Source organism: Chelonoidis abingdonii, chromosome 3, assembly GCF_003597395.2.
Source record: "Chelonoidis abingdonii isolate Lonesome George chromosome 3, CheloAbing_2.0, whole genome shotgun sequence".
NCBI classification, from domain to species: Eukaryota; Metazoa; Chordata; order Testudines; family Testudinidae; genus Chelonoidis; species Chelonoidis abingdonii.
The window spans coordinates 36,701,738-36,723,701 of NC_133771.1; the positions used below are offsets into that span (position 1 = coordinate 36,701,738).

The 21,964-nt window shown below is 41.6% G+C and overlaps 1 protein-coding gene across 2 annotated transcripts in view; it reads right to left on the minus strand.

Annotated features, from left to right (window-relative positions):
• The window catches only part of DCDC2C (doublecortin domain containing 2C), a 124,115-nt gene that overhangs the window by 11,690 nt on the left and 90,461 nt on the right, over positions 1-21,964 (minus strand). For both annotated transcript variants that reach the window (XM_075063692.1, XM_075063691.1), the window contains exons 9-11: positions 14,870-14,932; positions 10,904-10,945; positions 1,504-1,573 (exon numbers count right to left, since the gene is read on the minus strand). In XM_075063692.1, coding sequence (XP_074919793.1) covers positions 1,504-1,573; positions 10,904-10,945; positions 14,870-14,932 — 175 coding nt within the window. The remainder of the gene's footprint in view (positions 1-1,503; positions 1,574-10,903; positions 10,946-14,869; positions 14,933-21,964) is intronic.

Sequence of the window (21,964 nt, forward strand, 5' to 3'; positions counted from 1 at the left end):
TTTGGCCAATGTACATGGCAGAGGGGCATTTTTGGCACATGATAGCATATATCATGTTGGTAGATGTGCAGGTGAACGAGCCCCTCATGGCGTGGCTGATGTGATTAGGTCCTATGATGGTGTCACTTGAACAGATATGTGGACAGAACTGGCATTGGGCTTTGTTGCAAAGATAGGTTCCTGGGTTAGCGTTTATGTTCAGTGTTTCATTTTAATCACAGAAAATGCAGATTCTTATTTTTTTTAATTAGAGAACTTTGTTTTTTTTTTAACATGGAAAATTAGGATCCCTACTCATGACACAGATTCTTGTATGTTATAACTACCTACAAGGACATGAGATGCAACAATTTGAGGATGCAGCTCATGTTTTTTAGTGAGTAGTTGTTGAATTTCTGGATCACTCTTGTCAAACTAATCAATGATGTCATTTTGCTATAACTAAATTGTCAGGAGCAGCTTGACGTACCATGTCATGAAAAGTAGCCCATTCACTGTTTACATTAGCAGTAGTAGCCAAGCCAGCACAGTCAGACAAAGCTGTAGTAACATTATTACAGAGCTCCACTTATGCAGCTTCATCTTGTAATCGCTTTATGTTAAGCAGCCTGATTGGCTTGATGACTTACGACACACTGGTCGACTTACTAGTAATAGTTTGGAATAGATCATGTGGTCTGTCCAGCAGTCTGCCCCCACACATGGCTGCAATGATTTGTACATCCTGTAGATCTTACGGATGGATGGTAGTCAATAAGATCCCATTGTTTGGGTCTTGAGTGCATCCATGATCTCTTTTTGGTTTTGTTTTTTGTCTGGTAGGTAGAAAATGTATTTGTGATCACTAATTGCCAGTTAACAGTCACTAAGTAGCAGAGTTCCATTGCTATTCTCTTTTCCAGTGCCATACTATCTAATAGCAGGCTGAGAGATTTTCATGTTACTTCCAACCCTTGTATTAAAGTCCCCCATGATAATCAGTTGGATACTGATGTAGACACAATAAGTTTGTCTAAATTACTATAGAACTTTTCTCTTTCATTGTCGGCATTTGTCATGATAGGAGTACAAGCGCTAATGATGGTAACGTACCACTTATGTTTCAGTGGCAACCATAGAGCCATAAGACTATCACTTATGCCATTAGATAGACTTTTGAACTTGGAAGCACTGGAGTTGGTAATGGCAAAGCCAACACCCGATTGTTGTGGCTCTGAGGATGGCAACCTCATCAGAAGAATATGTACCCTGCACTGATCTCTGTGAGTTGCCCTTTGTCAGAGAGTCTGGTTTCAAATTTCAAATCTGCTGATTCAAGAGATTCCTAATCTACATCATTCAGTGTATGAAACCTACAATCAGAGATTTGACTGGGAGTGTTTATGCAGGAAGGTGAAAATCTGCTATATCTAACACAAAACTAGGATGATTGTAATAGTTTTCTGTTGTAAATTTATCTTGTGCATGAGTTCTTTCTAATCCATCAATAACTGCGTAACATACCTTTAGATTCTCCAGGCTTTTTGAGAAAGAATCCAAACATATTTTTTAAGCTCCATTCTTTCTTCTTTTCCTGAAATACAAATCATCAGTATTTTTCTATGCAACAGGTTCAGGGACAGTGATGGATGGACTTCTAAGGAAAAATTAAAACAGCTAATGTGTATAGAAAGGCTAAAGGAAAATGAGAGGAGACTTGCTAGCAGTCTACAAATATCTGAAGCATACAAAAAACCAAATTCAAACACAATTTAAATAATTTTCTTGGACATACAAATGCAATTCCCATTGAAGTTAGTGGGAATGTCAGAATCATTTCCAAGGAAGAATTTGGTCCAAAAGATAAGAGAGAATTATTTAGGTGTAATTGGGAGTAATTGGATGGACTCAAGGAAGATTAGATATAGTGAAAAACTTCCTTATGGGGAGCTATTACAGCATTAGGCTGTAAAAGAACTCCTAAGTGAGTGTGCAAACTTTTGCCATTGTGCCACCCTTACTATTCACAAAATTTGTCCCCCTCAACCTATCGCCCGCTCTGAAGACCAACAGAAGTAAGGATGGCAAAGATGCTTCTGCTGGCAGCAGTGCTGCTTTCATAGCTGGGTAATGGGAGAGAGGTGGCTGCTGATCGGGACATTCATGTTGTTTGTGGCAAGGGAGGACTATCTTTTTTTAATCCTGCTTCCGTACCACTCTGCAATACCCACTCTATTGTTATCCCAGTCCTGCTATTATGGAAGCGAGTCCTCCAGGATCTGAGTTCCTTTGTGTCTCCCCAGAGAACCTCTTGTGCTCCCTAAGAGGGGCGTGTCTCCTGGTTTGCGCACCACTGTTCATTAGAAAAATAGAGGCTGGCACCTGTGACTGCTCTAACTCATTGTTGCATTAATGACTTGATATTCCCCTACAGATGATACACTAAGTGAAGGGGCAAAATCCCAATACGTAAGATCTTGACCACAGTCTCTGTAAGAATCTTTCACATAGGCCTAAATTCCACAGCTTGGTCTGAGGCATGAGGCCTAGTTAACAATGGACAATACATAGAATCATAGAATACCAGGGTTGGAAGGCACTTCAGGAGGTCATCTAGTCCAACTCCCTGCTCAAAGCAGGACCAATCCCCAACTAAATCATCCCAGCCAGGGCTTTGTTAAGCCTGACCACAGCAAAAGAAAGCTAGGATAAACAGAAGACAACCTTATTTGTTTCAACTATACATGAGATAAGCAGAGTCAGCATAACCGCAGATGGAGAGCAATAATTGGGGGCCTATCAGGAGGTACAGGTACACAGCTCACTGAGAGGTACCTCTAAGTCTGCTCTGTGGTTCAGGAAGAAGATAGCAATACATACTTTCCAAATGCCAAGCAGCTTTCAGGGAGAGGCCTAACACAATAGCGTGAGTTATGGCATCCTCCCTCACAGATGCCAATCCTAGTTTGCAGAAATGCAAGGGTGAATCACACACAATTGTGTATGGTTGTGTACTGTTTACTCTTCTTTTTGCTTTAAACCCTCCAGAAATGTACCTGTGAACCAACCTGTCTGGAAAGAGCCAACGTCATTGCTATGGACCTGAAATCAGGATTTAACTTGCACATTGCAAGAGGAGAATTCTGAGGAATAACACCTGTGTATTAGCAAACACGTTGACTTCAGCTATGGGCGGAGCCATTATGTAATCTTTTAGACTACTGGCTTATTCTGCTAATCTTGTCTTGCTGCTAGAACCTATCCAGGGGCTCAAGAACTCCCACCCCGTAGTTTCTTTCCCCCATTTGCACCCTATATAATTTATTGTAATCAATTGTTTAGCAGTGTGTCACTGAGCCTAATAAGCAAAGTGACACTCTGCCAGCGCTGTGCGTAATAAACCTTCGTGCTTGACTCTACATGGTGTCGAATTTCTGTCCCTTCACTACGGAATATGGATAAAAACCCAAATGGATGGATAGGACATTTAAAAGTTCAGTTTTGAATGTTCTTTCCATTGTTTTTCTGTTTAGCATTATTGATAACTGATTCTTAGTTTATACAACTTCTAGGTGATCAATGGTGACCTTGTCTAGGTGGGAAGTATTAAAATACTTAAATGTAGCCACAGAACAGTATAAAGGAAATAAGTGGCAAAAAAAAATTAAGATACTGTATGGGCAACATATTATTAAATCAATAAACAGAATCAATGTGGCTTTGATTTTTTAATCACAAAATTTCTATGCAAGAGACACGATCAAACAATCTGAGTTTTATTGGCAGTTCAAACAATATTAATTAAAGTGAAACCCTTTGCTAGTATACTGATAAAACAACCAAAAAAAATCAATTATTGTTATAGTTTTTTGCATATATTCAAGTCCCATAACTTGTTTAAACCTGTAAGCAGCTGTACACACTGATAATATAGCCAATGCAAATATCTAATTTTCAATTTAAAATTTACATGAGAGGGAAAAATAATAATTTCTCCATGGTACTTGTCACCTTTAGCTGAGGGTCTCAAAGCATTTTACAAACATTAACCTTCATATTTTTAGACACAAAAAATAGGGAAGAGTTTAATACTCATAAAGGAAGACCTGTAACAAGCAAACTATAAAATTATTTTGGGTATTAAATTTTAAACATCCAAAATCAAGTTTTGCTTTAAGTTACATGCCTGCAAACCTATTTCAAATGTACATTTCAAATACAATTGTTATCATATTCCCATTCTGAATATTAAACTCTTCTCCACTTTTCCCTTAGAGTTTCCTTGAAGCATCTATGTATCTTATATCTGTTGTTTTTGCAAATTAATAATATTTGATATATAATGTGTTCTACAACATATTACAGAGATTCTGTGTGGGGGAGAAAAACTTATCTGAATTTGAATTCTTAAAAGCTAGTAACATGCACAGATCCAAACCCTATAAATTATAGAGGGTATAGCTGAAAGCAGAATTTGGTCCACAGGACATAATGATTTGTAAATACTAAAGGATAATCATGCTGACATGTAGGTTAAACTAGTGCACTGGTGTCACATGAAACTAAACTAAATACACATTAGAGATATATACACACACACACATTCTCTTCATTAGACTCAGAAGTAAAAGATGTAAACCATTTTACTCACGTTAATAACATTTTACTCCAACATAAAGTTGTTTAAGGCCTTGTGTCAGGAAAGAACTTATGCATGTGCTCTACTCTGTCCCTAGTCAGGACAGAACTTATGGTCATGCTTACCTTTAAGTGTGCATTTGAGTCCCATTGACATCAATGAGACTCAGGCACATGCTTAAAGTTAAGAACATGCTTAAGTGCTACATTGAACAAAGATGCTTTCCTGATTGGTGACTGTTAATGGGTTGCTGTATATATATTTAATTTGTTTACTACTTCTGAAACACAAATTTTTCACTCTGAACTCTACAAATGTTAGACAGATTCTCTGTCATATTTTTAATCCTAAGGAGTTTTATTAAGTGATTTTTGTATAGTATAAGAAGATATTACCTCTTAACAATGGGTAATTGTACATTTCTCCTAAGCATTGGCCAAGTTTCAATGCCAAAATTCCCATGGGGACAGCATGTATGATCATATTTCTAATACAGTGACTAGACAAACAAATCGTTCCTGGAACTATCATGACAACTCACTGTGATGGGGCGCACTCATTTCTTGTGAGCAGGTCCTGGCGGTTGGGGGTGAATCTGCACTCACTCTCTCTCTCTACTCCGACACCCTCTGTGGGTTGTTAACCTTGTCAGGTGGGACTTCAGTGGCCCAGCCCTCTGGCGAAGTCGCACATAAATCCTTTCCAGGGCAAAAGGTCCAACAGGGCCTATCCCTGTGCCCTTGTTAGTCTTTGGCCTATCTCTGGGCTCCATCCTCAGCCCCTTCTCAGCTAGCTTTAAGTCCATACCTGCCCTGGTATAGAGCAATGCCCCCAGGGCTTCATTTCTGGAGACTCTGCCTTATCCGTTTTTATTGTCCCATCTCTCCAGCTAGCTCACTCCTTCAAGTTCAGTCCCTTCTTGGAGTAACAAAGTACAACAAATGATTGGCCCTCTGCATGGTCTTCAGTCCTAGAGCCCTTTAAATTCCAGCCCTGTGCTTGGGCTTCTCCATGAAACTTGTCCCCTTCTCAAGGCTTTGGACATTGCCGGAGGGGGAGGGGGGAGGCAGGGAGGAGGCTGGATCTACCCATTACAGGCATTCTACAAATAGCAGTCACAAGCTGCTTCCTTTAACTCCATTGCTGCTGCTATTCCCTGGGACGCTTCCCACATAACCCCTTCCTCTTTACCCTTTTGGTCCCAACCAGCAACTGATCTACTCAGGCCCTGCAGCTCCTTTTAACTGAGCCTGCTGCTGTCTGATTGGCTGCTTCCCTGCAGCCTCTCTAGGCTGGCTTGGAGGACTCACCTTCACTGCTTCTTTTCTAGGGCGGCGTGTGATAGGACTGCAAGGCCTCCAGCAGGGGACCTCAAAGGACCTGGTATACCCTGTCACACTCAAGCTCAGGTTCTACAGAAGAGATCGGCAACCTTTTAGAAGTGGTGTGCCGAGTCTTCATTTATTCACTCTAATTTATGGTTTCATGTGCCAGTAATACATTTTAACATTTTTAGAAGGTCTCTTTCTATAAGTCTATAATATATAACTAAACTATTGTTATATGTAAAGTAAATAAGGCTTTTAAAATGTTTAAGAAGCTTCATTTAAATTTAAATTAAAATGCACAGCCCCCCGGACTGGTGGCCAGGACCCGGGCAGTGAGAGTGCCACTGAAAATCAGCTTGCGTGCTGCCTTTGGCACCCATGCCATAGGTTGCTTGCCCCTGTTCTACAGTATGTTCCTGATGCTGATCATCACTACTGCAAGATAAGGCTTCCAAATGTCAATGCACTGCACCTCATAAAAATTATTCAAGTATTACATATAATCTATTTCACCTAGTCATTAAAATGTGATTGGTTGTAGCCAATGGCACAGTGAAATCTATTCCTGTTAATACATTTGAAAAAAAAATGCATGAATTAGCTAATGTTTGTAAAGCAAAGATGCTAAGCTCTGTATGATGCTAAGTATTATTGTGTGTATTTAGAGAGAACCCTTGTGCCAAATACAACAATTTCCTGCAATATCTTTGGGAGATCTTATTATATTAAGTTTAGGTGTCACTGTGAGCCAGGGATTGTATGTAGTTCCATGAGGGTAATCACAGTCCTCCAGATACTAAGAACAGAGCGTGTGTTTGGAGGGGGTCGGGGGTGGAGAGAGTGATCCAGAAAATTCGTTCAGGTTGTAACGTATCCAGAAAGTACCACCTACTGGGGAGGTTCACCTATACTAGTTCAAATTGGATTCTCCACAGGCCAACAGACAAAGAAAGGACTTTTCGATAAATGGCTGAGTTTAAACTGACAGCGTTTTCTGTCTGATCCAGCGAACAGACAGAACCTTTTGCAGGAAGAGGCAATTCTTAGGAAAGTGTTAGAAGAGCTGACACCTGTCAGAGCCTGAGGCTAGAATTGGGGTGACCTTTGGAACGCTTTTTAGCATGTGTCTAGGTTCTTTTATTGTTTTAAACATGATTTCTCTGTAATGATTTCACCTTAAGAATAAATGTGCTTGCTTATAAAGAGCTGTGTGATAACTTCTAACTTCTGGCAGTTACAGCTTTCCATTGCCTTCAAAGAAAAAGCAAAGTGAAGACGCTGGCCTATTCAGGCAGCCTGACTTGCTGGGAACATCTAAACTTCCTAGTGTCATGTGTTGCTCTCTCTCATTGGGTGCACAGCTCAGCCTACAGCAGTTAGGAAGTGTATGACCCTCTAGTCTAAGTTGTATAACAAACTGTGGTATCTGAACAGTGGAGCCCCATTACCCAGTGGAAACACAGAAAGGCCTCAGGGAGTTCCCAGTGATCAGGGGACGTGCACCTGCTGCTACACCCCTAAATCAAGTGTAGTATGCTCATCCTACCCTGCCATCCCCTGTCCTACTGGTGACTACTGGGGCACAAGAAAAGAGCAGAGGGATGATTACTATAACCAGCTGGTGCACAGGGGACACAAGCGACGGGTGAAAGTCTCTTTGAATCCTCCATGTGTACTTATGCAGTGATCAGACATAATCTGGTCTTGAATATATTGAATTTCTGGCCATACAGAAAGGTCAGACATAAGAAAAAAAGGTGCTGCAAGTAGACCCTGCAGAATTTACAGAGCCCTACAGAGAAAATGTACTTTCTCAATATAAAACAACAAAAATAACACAACTGGCTAGCAGATTGTGACCACTGCATTTCAAGACAGCTAACAGTATGTATGTAAAATAGCAAAATCCCTGTTACACAGCACACATGCACAATGGATTGGTGTCCAAACTCATCTCCCTGGGATTTGCCTTTATTGTTAATGGTTTATTTCAGCCTAAATTTTCTTCTAAGCTTCACTTATTCCTAGGGTTTGCCCTCACAGAGCCTCTCTGTTCCTACCCCTATTTGAAAATCCAGTTTCTTTGCGGAATACTACCCTTTCCATAGCCATGGAATACTACCCTTTCCATAGCCATGAATGAGATTCATCGTGCCCCTGAAAATCCTCTGTAAATCAGGAGATCAGAAGTGTTCTCTAAATCTCTCTCCAATAGAGCAGCCTGTGTTAGCCCACAGGATCTTCTTTGTAATGGGAAGAGATGAGATAGAGTAACACCAATGTAAAACTGGTGTAACATAGTGGAAAATCTGACCTAGCATAGTCTTACTCAATATGTCTGTTCCTGGATTATAACCTGAGCCATATCTGCTTAATGTGACAAAAATAAGTTTGTATTACCTTTTACTTTAATTGGTACTGAAGAGCCAATAGAGCTATGGGGAATGGCCTGGATTTTATTTTGCTTTATTGATATTTCCAGAATCTCTAACTTAGGGCCCATTCCTGCAAACCACACCCTCAAAAGGAATACTATTGCAGCTAACGTGACTGCTCATATGAGTGAGAAGTAATCACATGACTAAGGTATTACGGGATCAAGCCTTGAATTCCAAATGCAGAATCTTTATTTTTAGTGATGTTGCAAAATTCTGAAAATCACTGATAGGCAGTAAACATGGAACTCCATGGTGCCATTTTTTCAGAGTACAACCCCACTTTAAGTTTAAAAAACAGAATGAAAAATATAACAACATAAGAACCAGAGGCGGCTCCAGGTCCCAGCACGCCAAGCGCGTGCTTGGGGTTGCAAGCCGCGGGGGGCGCTCTGCCAGCGCTGCAAGGGCAGCAGGCAGACTGCCTCCGGCGGCTTGCCTGCAGAGGATCCGCTGGGACCAGCGGACCCTCCGCAGGCAAACCGCCAGAGGCAGCCTGCCTGTCATGCTTGGGGCGGCAAAATCCCTAAAGCCACCCCTGATAAGAACGGCCATAGTGGGTCAGACCAATGGTCCATCTACCCTAGTATCCTGTCTCTGACAGTGGCCACTGCTAGGTGTTTCAGAGAGAATGAGCAGAACAGGGCAATTTCAAGTGATCCATTCCCCATCACTTGGAGGTTTAGGGACACCCTCAGCATGGGATTGCGTCCCTGACCTTTTTGGCTAATAACCATTGATGGACCCATCCTCCATGAACTAAACACACTGCTGCTAAGAACAGTACTTTAGTTGCTTATTGCTACAGCTGGATGTGAAATGAAATTTTTGTCCCATGGGAAAATTTCAACATTTTGAAATTAGTTTCTGGTCTAAACTGGAACAGAAACTCAAAATATCAATGAGGATAATAAATAAATAAATAAATAAATAAATAATCCATAGATCAAAATATTCCCAAAAAGTCTGAGTATAATGTCAAAAGAAAAAATATTGACATTTGCCATCAAAACTAAACAATATGACATTTCATTTCAAAATGCAATTTTTAGTTGTCTTCTCGTTGCAAAATTAAAAAAAATGTATTATGTTTTTGAATATACACGTTTTTTCCCCATATTACCAGAAACACTGTCACAGAATTTCAGCAGTAACTACATATTGCTCATATAGTTTAATAATCTTCCAGTGGGACTTCATAAGTCTATCTTAGTATGTGGTAAAGATAATCTTACATGACAAATTTTTTGCAAATCTATTATTCAGAGACCACCCATGCTTGCTGATAGTTGTGGGGGGCGGGGCAGAGTGAGGGCAGCCCACTACAGCAGTGTTACTGACCATAATCAGTCTGTGTGAGTATGCTCAGTACACGCCAAGCAACAAATCTGGGGGGGGGGGGGCACATGACTCAACATGCCTCCCAAGCATTGCTTTTGCTATTAATTTATTATTATTATTATACTTTGTATTACTAGTCATGAGCCAGGACTCTGATGTGCTAGTGCTGTGCAAATGAAACAAAAAGATGGTCCCTGTCCCAAAGAACTTATAATCTATAAGCAATCAAGCTGTCTTTCTGCCTCAGATGGGGAAATTTATGGTGGTTATATATTGCGTCTATATAAATCCATGGTACACCCACATCTTGAATACTACACGTAGATGTGGTCACCACATCTCAAAAAAGATATATTGGAATTGGAAAACGTTCAGAAAAGGGCAACAAAAATGATTAGGGAACGACTGCTGTATGAGAGAGATTAATAAGACTGGGCGTTCAGCTTGTAAAAGAGACACTAAGGGGGGATAATGATCAGAGGCTATAAAAATCATGACTGGTGTGGAGAAAGTTAAATAAGGCAGTGTTTATTTCTTCCTTTTCATACACAAGACGTAGGGGCCACCAAATGAAATTAAAGGCAGCAGGTTTAAAACAACAAAGGAGACATTTTTCCACACATGCCGCAGTCAACCTGTGGAACTCCTTGCCAGAGGATGTTGTGAAGGCCAGACTATAACAGAAATTCAAAAAACGAACTAGATAAATTCTGAGGAATAGAAACCCATCAACAGTTTATTAGCCAGGATGGACAGGGATGGGTCCAACTCTTGCCAGAAGCTGGGAATGGGCTACGGGATGGATCACTTGATGATTATCTGTTCTGTTCATTCCCTCTGGGGCACCTGGCATTGGCCACTGTCAGAAGGCAGGATACTGGGCTAGACGGATCTTTGGTCTGACCCAGTATGGCCGTTCTTATGTTCTTATGGTGGGTACTTACTCAAATGAATAGTCCATGGTTACTCATTTACCTATGTGGTCATCAATACAATCTAGACCACAGTAATTAAGAGTGCTATTGCACTTGAGATATATTGTTTTCTAGTTGAACTACTGCTCAACAGTTAGAAATACACATACATTTCCTTCTAAACTACAGTACTGTACTCAGCTTATTGTTCCATACTTTCTTTCCTACACAGGAAAACAGTAACCTGACATTCTTTTTTATACAAACCTTTTTCTCAATATCCTCATAGGGACTGCCACCTTCCTCAGCCTATAAAAAAAAAAGATATAACGATCAGTCCCTTGCACTTTCAGTTGCAATCTCATTACTAACATTTATCACTCTTTCTTTGCTCTCAATTTTAACCTCACACACGGAAAATGTATAAAGAATAGTTTTGACATGCACACCTTTTTCCTTTACTGTAAGTTCTATTAAATCTCAAGTTGACATTTTTACTGTATTTTAATGACCTGAACATTGTTTGTACATTTTTACTAAAAGTAAGTTATAGGCATCAATTTTGCAAGAGACATAGTGCTTGGAGAATTACAAAGACAAACAAGTTTAATCTTTTTTCCATGAAGAATATAATGACATGATCACAAGCACTCAGGTATGCTAACATTTTGGATCAACATGCCAATTATACATGTTTTGACATTTACTTTTTTTTTTTATCACTGTACAAGATGTTGATTTCTGCTTTCAGATATGCAGGCACAATTTCTTTTGAGTTCAATTCTAAGGGCAGAGCATGGCCCTCAGGGTAAAACTGGGATTAGCCCTTTGAACGTACGTAACTATGGAAAAGAAGGAAAGCCACAAGTAGCTCATCCTCTTCTCAAGCAGAAGCATTCTGTAATCTCAACCTTAGGCTCACTCAGGCTGTGATTATGGGGCTGGAAGGGACTAGGGAGAAGTCTTATCTCCCCACATCTGCAAAGAGCTAGGAGCTAGGCAGGTGAAGACTGCAGAATGGAACATACACTACCCCCTTTCAAAGAGCATAGCAAGTGACACACTTTGCTCTCCTGACACTCCTGGCAAAAATGCACCTTAAGAGATGCTTAAAGCTGCGATACAGATATAAAAATGTAAAACTAGAACTTGGAATAAAAGGATATTTAAAAATATCTCTTACAACTATATTAGAAGCAGTACAACAGTGACAGTACAGTACACTGGAAGTATGATTAGACACAGACATACAGAGCCTAACGTCCTTACTCGGCTTTTACTTATTTTTTTTCAGATAAAAGTGTAAATACTTATGGATTTGATCTGTTATGACTTGTTAAAGGCCATATAAAGGTGCAAAAACACTCCATGTTTATTCAAAATTATTTGTTCTTCCTCTTAAACAGTATCTCTTCAAGTGCCACAAGGTCACTCATTTCATTATTTCAGTCCTCAATGTTCAGATTGATAGATGATTTTCAGTTTCTTGCAAATGTTCTTTTCACAAATGAAGATGTTCTTACTCAGAACTGTTTTAGAGGACACAAACACCTAACAACTTTCAGATTTATTCATTTATATATTTGCTAATCTGAGCACTCCTTTGATATCAGCTCTCTCAGTAGATTTGTATTCAAAATTATATTTAGCTTCCTCTTCCCAGTATCTGTTTTTTGGGCAATGCCACAATAAATCTAGAAGATTCCCCTTTCCTTCCACACAATGCCAGCAAACAACTCCCTTATCCTGACTTTATTGGAGTTATTACTTGAAATAAGAGACTCTATATTTCATTTGTGTGTGTCCTTCACACTAGTTTTATGTAGGCAGATCCAACTCCTAGGTCCATGTTCCCTGCATATGACTTGGTCCTGATCACAGTTTTGACACTGACTTCAAGTTCTAAGTCCAAAATTTGCAGGAAAAAAGGTGCTTAAAATCAGGCATCTAAATCCATATTAAGGCACCTAAATAAGGATTATGGGGCCCTAACCTCAGGCATCCATTTTTTAAAATCTTGGCCTGAGCCACTAAACTGCTTTAGCAGCGGATGGCAATGCATCTCCCAGCTGCTGAGTCATTACAAGTAGTAACTGCCTCACCCATAATCTTTTCTTTTTTCCACCAAAAAAAAAAAAAAAAGAAAGAAAAGAAAAGAAAAAAAAGAATTAAATAATGGAAAAAAAAATCTCCCAGTTCCAGCTAGGAAAAAGTGAGTGAGTGTGTATCTACCACATACAACTTCAGCAAACACGTTCAGAACAAAGGTTTCAAGATCCAGGTACCATAACTGGCCTTAGTTTTCACCACTGTTCCTTGTGATCACTGTGGCTTGCAAATACCTCCTCCCCACTCCTCATTCTGCAAACCCCACTAAAAGAAAAAAAAAATTTGCTGGAAGTGAACAGTTAGTTCATGGAATTATGTATTGTTTATTATTTGTGATACTATTAATCCCTGTTCTGATACTGATTAATTCTGTGTTTCAGGCATATCATTTAGCATCTTTGTTTCTTCCATATAAACTCTAGATAATGCCTTACTCAAAGGCTCACTGTGATCATTAACTGATGTTTGTAAATTAATCTGAAAATGGAAAGCACTATGTGAGAGATTATAAGAATAATATGTAGGTTTGCATTAGGTCTTTAAAATAATCTATCAGATTATTAACAGTATGTCCAGTTCTCTAGCTACAGGGTATAAATTGGTTATAAATCTATGGAAGGGGATGTGTGTTAGTAAACAATCTGATTAATAATTATTGGGCATATTCTTATAAATAATTATCTTAAAGGTTTGTTTCTAATTATCCTGTGGAATCTGGGATCAAAGCTACTTACTCCATTGCTGAATCATTTAGTTACCTATTATTTATGTTGCAAAGGGCACAGCGCCTACAAACCAGCCTTTGGCTTACTTGTGGCATTAAAAAAAAAACAGAAGCAAATGTGTGTTTAATATAGGCTTGAACCATTTCGATTAAACGATACTGATTACGAACACTTTTCTTCTATTTATTCCTTTTTTATATCGTTTAATTAATCTGAGAAAACTGTCTTGTACATCACCACACACCTTCAGCCTATAATAAAGATAATTATTTTTGAGTGTACTGAGCCTTAATTAAAAGTAAAGCTATCCAACCAAAATCCTGTAGTTATCACAACTGTGGCAGACCAGCCTTTCATCTGTACAAGTTGGTGTACCTTGGAGCCAGCATACACTGGTATCCTTTGAACTTTGGTATCCTTTGCGCAGTGTTCTGTTCTAATTACTAGACAATACGGACTCCATTTTTCATTTTATAGTGCCCAAAGGGGAAGGCACTGATACAGGAGCAATGCTTTGCCGATTATCAACTCCCTCATAATGAAAACCACATACTGGATGAAATCCTAGCCCTATTGAAATCAATGGCAAAATCCCACTGACTTCTATGGGGCTAGGATTTCTGCCACACTGTGTACTGCGCAAGGCTCAGAGTTAGCACTTTCTCTTAAAATCTTTTTAAATAAAATATGAATAAAAATCCAGGCCAAGATTTTCAAAATGTTAGGTTCGTGAATCCAAAGTTAGGGACAAAAATACATGGCCTGAGTTTCAAAAGTGTTCAACAGCCAGCTACTTCCCCTGACTTCTGTGTGAGCTGCTGGATGCACAGCACTTTGGAAAATCAAACTACTTATTTAAGTGCCTAAATATGGACTTACAAACCTAACTTTAGGCACTTAGTTTTGAAATTAAGGACATATTACATTACTACAAATGTAGTGCATTTTAACTTATGGTACAGATGGGTTAAGGAAGTGATGTTTAGATCTAGATTAGATATAGGTGAGGTTCAAGTCTCAGTCAAGGCTGGCTCAGGAGCAACTGAAATTTTATGAACTGTTATTGTAAAACTGCAGCCCCAAATGACAGAAATATACTTAGTTCAGATGATCCTGCAAGATTTCCACTACCTTTGAATAATGTATATCTCATGAGATCAGATGTTCTCGTGAGAGTTCAGTGGCATCAAAACCAAAAGAAGAAAATAGATCTAGCCCAGTCTGGGATCCAGCACAGGACTAAAGCTACATTAGTTGGTTTGGATCTCAGAATCAAAGAGTGTCACATTCAACCCTGAAATTCAAAAAGAGGATAGATTCAAGGATTCCAGTTCTAGTCCACTCTTAATTTACAGATTTATACACTTTCCTCCCTACTGAGAAAACAAAGAAATCTAACCTCATCAGCCAGAGTACTGGCAGGTGCCACAATTTCTTCTTCTTGGACGATCTGAGCTGGAACCTAGGTGAAAAAAATCAATTAACAGACAAAATCTGTATCCTAGCTACTAACTACTTTTCTATTACATTTCTTTTGGTTTCAATTTCATTTTAACATACATTTTAAAAGAAAATTTTAGTCTATGTGTTAGGGCTCCCCCTGACTCTGAGGAACAGATGTGGGGACCGTATGAAAGACCGCCAAGCTTAAATTTTACCAGCTTAGGTTAAAAATTCTCCAAGGCACAAATCCCTTTCCTTGTCCTTGGACTGGTATTGCTGCCACGACCAAGTGATTTACACAAAAATTCAGGGAAGGGTCACTTGGAATCCCTCTTCTCCCCAATATCCCCTCAAGCCCTTTCACCCCCTTTCCTGGGGAGGCTTAAAACTAAAATACCAACCAGTTGCTTCAGCAATGTGAGCACAACCAGACCCTTTGTCTTCAGGACATTGAAATCAATCAGGTTCTTAAAAGAAGAACTTTTATTATGAAGGAAAAAGTAAAAGAATCACACCTGCAAAATTAAGATGGAAAGTAACTTTACAGGGTAATAAAAAGATTTAAAACACAGAGCATTCCATTCTGGGATCAGCTGCACAGTTACAAAAACAGGAATGAAACTACCTCTGTAGCACAGGAAAATTCACAAGTCAAAACATAAGATAAACTAACGCATTTCCTTGCCCTACTCACAGTTTCTGTGATTTTAGATGGATTATTCCAGGTATATTTTCAGGAGATATTGTACTGCTTGGCTTCTCCCTCCATCCGAAGAGGGAACAACACACAGAACAACAAATAAATCCTTCCTCTCCAGATTTGAAAGTATCTTCTTTTCTCGTTGGTCCTTCTGGTCACGTACCAACTAGGCTATTTGAACTGCTTAACCCTTTACAGGTAAGGCAATCCAGTACAGCTGCTAAAGATACATAAAGGTTGCTACCCTTCCCCCTATATTCATGACGCTAGAAAAATTAATAATAGACTGAGAAATACTAGTTTAATAATTCATGCTTCAAAATATGTACACACACAAAAAATATGTACTTGTTAAGAAACAGAAACCCTGATCCAGCAGACTTTACTTAAGATAAAACTCCCTTTGACTTCAGGACTGAGTATGGACTTCAGTGGGCCTTTTGCCTAACTTATAGCTGAAGGATTTGGCTCAAAGTATTTAAATAACGAAATGTGTATATTTCATATCAGTAAAAGAAAGTCAGTTCATAAATAATGTATATGAACTCATAATTAACATTAATGGTTGAAAGTGATTTAGCAGAACCACAAGGAATGAGTGTCACAATTACAATACCAAAAACATTATACCAAATACCAAAACCTCCTTCCATGATGCTGAAATGGCTAATGGTTAGCTTAGCAGAAGGTTACTGAGTAAACAGGTCACTTAAGGAAGTTTACAAAATAGCATAATTATGACAATTTCTATAAAATTTACAGGAATTTAAATCCGCACTAGACTGAATATGGAATAAAAAGAATTTCAGAAAGTAATTCTAACAATGAAAAGGAAAAATCTCTTTTTCACAGTCTATCACTAAAAGTAAAAAAGTAAAGTAAAAGAAAAGTAAACCATTTTTTCCTGCTATACAATGAGGATATAGATTAAACCTACTGGGCCACGATCTGCATTTCTTTCTCACATAAGTAGTTATATTGACTATGTAGGGAATAGTTGTATGAGTAAAGCAAGCAGTGCTTGATCCATTGTCAGGACACCTTAGTTTCCTTTTCAATGTTATAACACCACTTTCTCCATGGAAACATAGGTATTTAACTTTGCAAGTACCAGCTTAGCAGGTGCTTTGGAATTTTAAAACAAGAATGAACTGTAATTAGCTAATGGAACATAAAGAGTGAAAGGGACTCGGGCAGAGAGGAGGGTTTGTGAGAGCAGAAAGCTGCAAATGCTCTGCAGAAAGCAGAGGAATTTCATTTTGGCTTCATGGAATAAAATAGATTTTGGAAAACTACCTGACTAAATACATTCTAAGAAAACTATAAGAGAAGGAAAACAATTAACAGTCAGAGTAGTGCAAAGTAGCTTTAGTGTAGGGATAACCTTAGATGTATTGTTTTTCCAGGCAAGGAAAAATGTTGCTGCACTTCCCACAATGCATCTCCCCAAACCGAAAAAAACTAAATCAGAATTTTATACTACAAATATAAAATCATATCTATGCTAGGAGCAACCCTACCTCGCAAATAGAAAAAAGAAATGTGTATTTACTGCTATTTCTCTCTCATTCTCTCATTTACACACACATTCTATTCTTTTGTATCATATTTCATTTCTTTCTGTTTTCCTCTCTCTCATTTGTTATTTCTGTTCCCATCCTCCGTTTGTCCCATTCTCTCTCTTTCCTTAGGAACTTTATCATTTTTCCCCTCTAAGGCTATCCCCATATCTTCTGATCTCTTTCCATCACACTTCTCCCTGAATCACCAACTCTTCACAGCTGTCTTTCTTTACTTTTTGTCCTTCTCTCACTCATTCTGCACCATTTCCTAGAAGCTTAACTATGCCTTTTCCAAGAATATTCCCCAGGAAAGCACATTGCACTCTAGCCTTATAGTTACTTAGGCACAGATTATTGTGGTGGAGACTTCAAAAAGTTTTATATCCCAAAGTTGAGGGAAATTATGGGCAAAAGTAATTGGGAGAAAAAATTTAGACAGAAATACACGAAGGAAAAAAGATGGTTACTCACCTTTGTAACTGTTGTTGTTCGAGATGTGTTGCTCATATCCATTCCAATTAGGTTATGACACCGCGTGTACATTTGTCAGAAGATTTACCCTTAGCAACACTCAGTGCGCCGGCTGGTCGCCCCTCGGCATAGTTCGTATATGGCACCAAGATATATATCCTCCTGCCGACCCAACGCCCTTCAGTTCCTTCTTGCCGGCTACTCTGACAGAGGGTAGTGAGGCAGGGTTTGGAATGGATATGAGCAACACATCTCGAAGAATAACAGTACAGAAGGTGGTTAACCATCTTTTCTTCTTCGAAGTTGCGTGCTCTTTCGATTCCAATTTTAGGTGATTCCCAAGCCTTACCTAGGTGGTGGGGTCCGGAGTGAGATTGTTGCAGAATGCAAACGCTGAAGCCATAAAGGCTGCCATCATTCTTGAGCTGTATGAACCCAGGGCATTAATGTGAGGCAAAAGGTGTGGACTGAGTATCAGGTAGTGCACAACATATTCATGGATTGGTACATGAGCCAGGAAGGACAGCAGATGAAGCCTGAGCCCTGGTTAGAAATGTGCGGTGAGATGGCCCGAGGGAACATGAGGCCAATCTATAACAAGTTGCAGATGCACGCGTCACCCAAGAGGAGATCCTCTGGTTAGGAGGACAGCAGGCCCTTTCATTCGGTCTGCCACTGCGACAAAGGTGGTGGGCGATTTACGAAAGAGCTTTGTCCGTTCGATATAAATGCAAGCACCCTAAGGACAATCTTAGGGAGTGCAATTGTTGCTCCCATATGTGATGAGTGCAGCTTTGGGAAGAAGACCAGAAGCGGAAGATGTCCTTGATTGATATGGAAGCGATACCAGCTTTTGGGAGGAACACGCTGGGTGTGGTCGCAACTGCACCTTGTCCTTGTGAAACACAGTATACGGTGGGTTCCACGCGTGGGAGCGCTCGAACTCGAGAGCTGTCTGGCCCGATTGTCAATGGCTACAAGGAAAAACTGTTTCCAGGACAGGTTTATAAGCAGCGAGCACGTGCCAACAGCTCGAATGGGGAGACTAATGCCTAGGTTAAGACCAGGTGAGGTCCCAGGTAAGGCGGAGGGTGGCGTACTTTGGGTTATAGGTGCTCCAAGCCTTGAGGAACCTGGAAACCCTAGGGTGTGAAAAACACAGACGGCACTCTCCACTGGGCTCGGAAGGTAGAAATGGCCGCCCAGTGCACCCTCATGATGATACTGGGTAGGCTTGCTGTTTGAGAGACCAGAGGTGATCCAGGAGGTAGGAATCGAGACTTCATGGGAGTAACTTTACCGTTTTGCTCGCAGTCAGGAGAAACGCTTCCACTTGGTCAGATACGTAGACCGGTGGAAGGTTTCCTCTATCCAGGAGTATTTTCTATACTGAGGGCAGAGAGCCGTAACTCTGACTGGCTCAACCATTGCAGGAGCCATGCCGTGAGTGAAGGGATGCAGTCAGGCGTGAAGTCTTGCCGTGGTCCGAGTTTAGGTCTGCGTGTGAAAGAGGCAGGGTAATTGGCTGCTATCATAGGTCGAGCAACATGGTGTACCAGTGCTGGCTGGGGCCACCATGGGGCGATCATGATCAAGTGAGCTTCCGCCCCTGTGAGCTTAGCAGGACCCTGTGACCAGCTCGGGAACGTGGAAAGGTGTAAAGCAGTTGGCTCATCCACGGTATCAGGAAAGCATCCGAGATCGAGCCCGGGGAGAGAATTTGGAAGGAGCAGAACATCTGCCATTTCCTGTTCTCGCGGGAAGCGAAGAGGACTATGCGGGGAAATCCCCACTTCTGGAAAACAGAATGAATAATGTCCGGATGGATCGACCACTCGTGAGAGCGGAAGGATCTGCTGAGTCGATCCGCCAGAGTGTTCTGAACCCCTGGGAGAAAGGACGCTACCAAGTCTATCGAGTGGGCTATATAAAAGTCCCAGAGTTGAATGGCTTCCTGACAAAGGGGGGAGGACCGTGTCCTCCTCCGCTTGTTTATGTAATACATGGCCATTGTGTTTTCTGTGAACACTGAGACACAACGGCCTTGCAGATGCCATTGAAATGCCTGGCACGCCAGGCAGACTGCTCTCAATTCTCGGACATTGATGTGCAAGGCCAGCTCGTGAGATGACCAAAGGCCTTGAGTGCGAAGATGTCCGAGGTCAGCACCCCAGCCGAGAGATGACGCATCCGTCGTCAGGCCCATCGAAGGCTGGGGCGGATGGAATAGCATCCCTGCACACACCAGGGAGGGCGTCAACCACCAGTTAGCGAGCCTAGGAGTCTCGGGGGAACCGTGAGGATCCTGTCTATATTGTGTCTCCCCAGGTGGTATACTGAGGAGAGCCAAGTTTGAAGAGGACGTAGGCATAGCCTGGTGTGCTTGGTCACGAACGTGCAGGCAGCCATGTGACCCAGGAGGCCGAGACAAGTTCCAGCCGAAGTGGTTGGTAGGCCTTGTGTAACAGATATCATTGCATGAAACCGCGGCTGTGGTAAGCAGGCCCTGGCGAGACCGGAGTCCAGAATGGCCCCAATGAACTGTATTCTTTGTGTGGGAACCAGAGTAGATTTCTCTAGGTTGATCATCAGGCCTAGTTGGATGAATAGATCCTTGACGATGCCCATGTGCCGCATTACTTGGATCTCGGAGGCCCCGCGAATGAGCCAATCGTCGAGATACGGGAAGGCGTGTATGTGTCGATGATGGAGGGAGGCAGCAACTACGGCCATACACTTTGTGAACACTCTTGGGGCTGTGGAGAGGCCAAAAGGAAGGACCGTAAATTGGAAATGTTGACGGTTGACCACAAACCTGAGGTACCGTCTGTGCGCAGAATAATTGGCAATGTGAAAATACGCATCCTTCATATCGAGGGTGGCATACCAGTCTCCAGGATCCAAGGATGGGATGACGGTCCCCAGGGATACCATGCGGAACTTCAACTTTATCAAGAACTTGTTGAGTCCCCACAGGTCTAGAATTGGTCTGAGATCTCCCTTCACCTTGGGGATTAGGAAATAGCGGGAGTAGAACCCCTTGCCCCTCAAGTCTTCCGGTACCTCCTCTATAGCTCCCATGGCAAGGAGGGACCATACCTCCTGCAAGAGGATTTGCTCATGAGAGGGGTCCCTGAAGAGGGACGAGGATGGGGGGTGGGAGGGGAGGGCGAAATAAACTGAAGGCGGTATCCAAATTCTACCGTGCGTAAGACCCAACAATCTGAAGTTAGTTGAGTCCACGCAGGGAGAAAAAAGGAGAGGCGGTTGCAAAAGGGAGGGAAAGGATCCTGTTGAACAACTGGTATGTCGCCCTCGGGCACGCCTACAAAAAAGTTTGGTTTAGGTCCCGCAGGTGGTTTGGCGGGGCCGTGATTCTGACCCCCTTGGGGTCCGGACTGCCTTCTACGATTGCCTTGGCCATGCCTCCTGCCAAAGTCCTGCCGCTGTCTAGGCGGGGGGGTTAGGGCGCTGAGGCTGGAGCCGGAAGGGTCTGCACTGAGTCTACGATGTGTGCATCCCGAGTGAGCGCATGATCACCCTATTGTCCTTTAGACTCTGCAGCCTAGGGTTAGTCTTTTCCGAAAATAGGCCCTGACCTTCAAAGGGCAAGTCCTGTATCGTATGCTGCAATTCAGGTGGAAGGTCTGACACCTGAAGCCATGATAGTCGCATCATGGCAATTCCTGAAGCCAGAGTTCTGGCTACGGAGTTGGCTGCGTCTAACGAGGTCTGGAGAGAAGTTCTCGCCACCTTCTTTCCTTCCTCTAAAAGGGCCACAAACTCTTGACGCGAGTCTTGGGGGACTAACTCTGTGAATTTCTCAACCTCCGCCCAGGTGTTATAGTTATAGCAGCTAAGCAGGGCTTGTTGGTTTTCTACTCTGAGTTGGAGGCCCCCCGCAGAGTAGATTCTACGTCCCAAAAAATCCATGTGCCTAGCCTCCTTTGCTTTTGGGGCAGAGGCTTGCTGGCCATGGCGCTCCCTTTCGTTAACTGATTGGACGTACCTTAGAGGCCACCATGTACCTCCTCTCAACTCCCCTAGCCGTGGGCGGAATAGATGCTGGAGACTGCCAGATGGTATCGGCCTTTGCTTGGATCGTCCGAATAAATGGTAAGGCCACCCTTGTCGGAGTGTCAGCCAACAAAATATCTACCACCGGGTCCTCTATCTCCAGAACCTCCTCCACCTGGAGGTTCATATTCAGGGCCACCCATCTCAGGAGGTCTTGATGTGACCTTAGGTCAACTGGAGGAGGACCCGAGGAGGATGTCCCAACCACCGCTTAATCTGGTGAAGAGGAAGAGGAAAAGCC